The 2500-nt window shown below is 40.2% G+C and overlaps 1 protein-coding gene across 2 annotated transcripts in view; it reads left to right on the top strand.

The window, feature by feature from the left end:
• The first annotated feature begins 1550 nt into the window (after nucleotides 1-1550).
• The window catches only part of LOC138033513 (F-box only protein 9-like), a 17989-nt gene continuing 17039 nt past the window's right edge, over nucleotides 1551-2500 (top strand). The window contains exons 1-2 of one of the 2 annotated variants that reach the window (XM_068881270.1): nucleotides 1551-1681; nucleotides 1834-2052. In XM_068881270.1, the coding sequence (XP_068737371.1) occupies nucleotides 1676-1681; nucleotides 1834-2052 (225 nt within the window). In that variant the 5' untranslated portion in view covers nucleotides 1551-1675. Of the gene's footprint in view, nucleotides 1694-1833; nucleotides 2053-2500 lie in introns of both variants that reach the window. The other variant, XM_068881269.1, reaches the window with a different exon arrangement.

Here is a 2500-nt window from a genome sequence, read left to right as displayed (position 1 = left end):
TGAGTGGATAAAAAGAAGTTGTGGTGTTGTTTCGGTGGTTGTCGCAATAATAATCAGACCAAGAGAATATGAAGGTAAGAGAAGTAATCCCTCATATTGGCCCTATTCCCATCGTAATCCCTCGTAAGTTATTTTTAGATCTCCTGCGAGATCCGGTATTACCACGAGAGTTAATTGATAGCCAATCAGATGTCCCCATTTTCGCGAACGATGCGAATCATTGGGTGGGAATTCGCTCAGCTGTCAACATTGGTACAAATGGGGACATACAATTGGCTATCAATTAACTCTCGTGGGAATACCGGATCTCGCAGGAGATCTAAAAATAACTTAAGAGGGATTACGATGGGAATAGGGCCAATATGAGGGATTACTTCTCTTACCTTCATACTCTCTTGTCAGACCTAATAATTGTAAAGTGGTCATCACATAATAAAAATAATAAATTGGCCTCAACATATTATTATCGTCATCATGATATGATTGAGGAATCTCAAAATAAACAAATCACTCGACGATCTTTCCATTTCATCAGGGTTCCGACGGAAACTCGTCATACTTTTTCCCATTGATTTAATTTGGACAATCTTGAGTGTCCTTGAATTCAGTCATTGTTTTCTGATCCACCTTCTGTCGCGACTATTACTATAAGGTTTGCTTCTTGCACGGTTGAAAAGTTTGATCTCTGATTGACACTCGACTATGAAGCGTTCGATTGAAGAATTCGACGAAACTTCCAAAAAAAAAAAGTTTCTTCTGCACCATCTTGCGCTTGATTTGACCGGCGCAACTTTCGTCATCTATGATTACATGCTAGTTTTAGCTGTATTGCAAAACTTTTACATTTCATTCAAAACCTAAGTTTCCTGGCTCCCATTTCAGGCTTTAGCCTTTATTTAATAAGGTATTTATCTCGACACAGTGGAAGGTGCGTCATTTGGTTAGTGTGCTCGACTCCGGGGCGAATGGTCCGGGTTCGGGTCCTGGCCGGGAACATTGTGTTGTGTTCTTAGGCAAGACACCCAGGTGTATAAATGGGTACCGGCGAAATGCTGAGGGTAACCCTGCGATGGACTGGCATCCCATCCAGGGGGCAATAGAAATACCCCCAGTCGCTTCATGCCATAAGCTCCGGCCTGATGGGCCACTTGGCTTGTATGCAGACTTTCCCTTATCTCGACACAGGGTTGTGTGGTGTTGTTGCTCGAGCTCACAGGTCACGCGATACATCATTAACTACCGTATTAACCAAACACCACTAAATGAAGTGTTCAAATTTCTGATTTTGCTTCGTCAGTAGACCGCTGGGAGCGTAAACAAAACAGGTCGCTTGTTGAAAAAACTGGCAAAGTAAGAGACCTAGAATCAAAGAAAGAACCGAGTTTATGTTCAACAACGATCTCTTCAGTGATGTAAAGTTTGCAGTTTGGAAGAGCGATGATGAAAGTGAAAAGCAACATTCACCAACACTCGCCATGACTACTAGCTCTTATTCTATCGCTCATGCTGATTGGCTCATTTTATCAACGAATTAAAAAGCGTCTTCTTTCAAATGTCGAACACTGGGAATAAACAAACATGGCGGTCGAAGGAAGGGCAGCGTTGGTTCACTTTTGTTATTTCATAGCCACACCGGTGGAAATAATCTGTTGCGGTGTCACGATATCACTATAAGATGGCAGTAAGTGCAGATGTATGTAATATAAATTAAATTGACGGGTCCAACACAATTTGTCAATTCTTGATTCTTCTGTTGAATACAAATTTAACTCTAGCTCATTGACTTCTTAAAATGAGCTTACATCTGTCTTTATTTTTGAAAATGCTTTTTAGGATGAAGGACAATTGGAGGACGAACTTGCGTCATTTCGGCGTGACTGGCGAGAGGAAATCAGGCGAACTGTAACCGAGGGTGGTTCATCCAGGAATTCACCTGTACTAGTATCGCCAGCAGAACCTCAAACGTCCACAGCAAGCCGCGAAGGATCTCCGAATTCATTTGCTTTGACAACTAAGAACACAGTCAATGCAGGGCAAAGTCTGGAAGAAAGGGTAAACATAATAATTGATAAAACTTTTAATCACCTAATCCCTTATGGTAATACACTAATGACAGCTTGTAATAGTAATATTACTATGACTAGCAGTTTGTATATGTAATAGGACTACATGCTGTGCAATTTGAAAATAATTGGATGAGAAAATTCTGCGGACTGCCATATTGGACTCGGCCTAGGAATTTTTTTAATCCAATTATTTCCAAATTGGACAAGCATGTACCATGTAGCCCTATTACCTATAAATTATATAACATCCAAAACAGATGAGCACATAACAAATATTTGACACTCAAATCAATCATATACGAGAACAGGTCTTTAAATTGGAGAAAAAGTAGTTTGATAGCAGTGATAATAGCTGCAACCTGATTGGCCAACACGTGGTTCTTTTATTTATCTTAACATTTGATTGGTTGATGGAGAGTATCCAGATTTTTCTC

The sequence above is a fragment of the Montipora capricornis genome, chromosome 14, assembly GCF_036669925.1.
Source record: "Montipora capricornis isolate CH-2021 chromosome 14, ASM3666992v2, whole genome shotgun sequence".
Classification (NCBI taxonomy): Eukaryota; Metazoa; Cnidaria; class Anthozoa; order Scleractinia; family Acroporidae; genus Montipora; species Montipora capricornis.
Note: the sequence above shows the minus strand (reverse complement) of the source record. Positions and strands in the feature narration are given on the sequence as shown.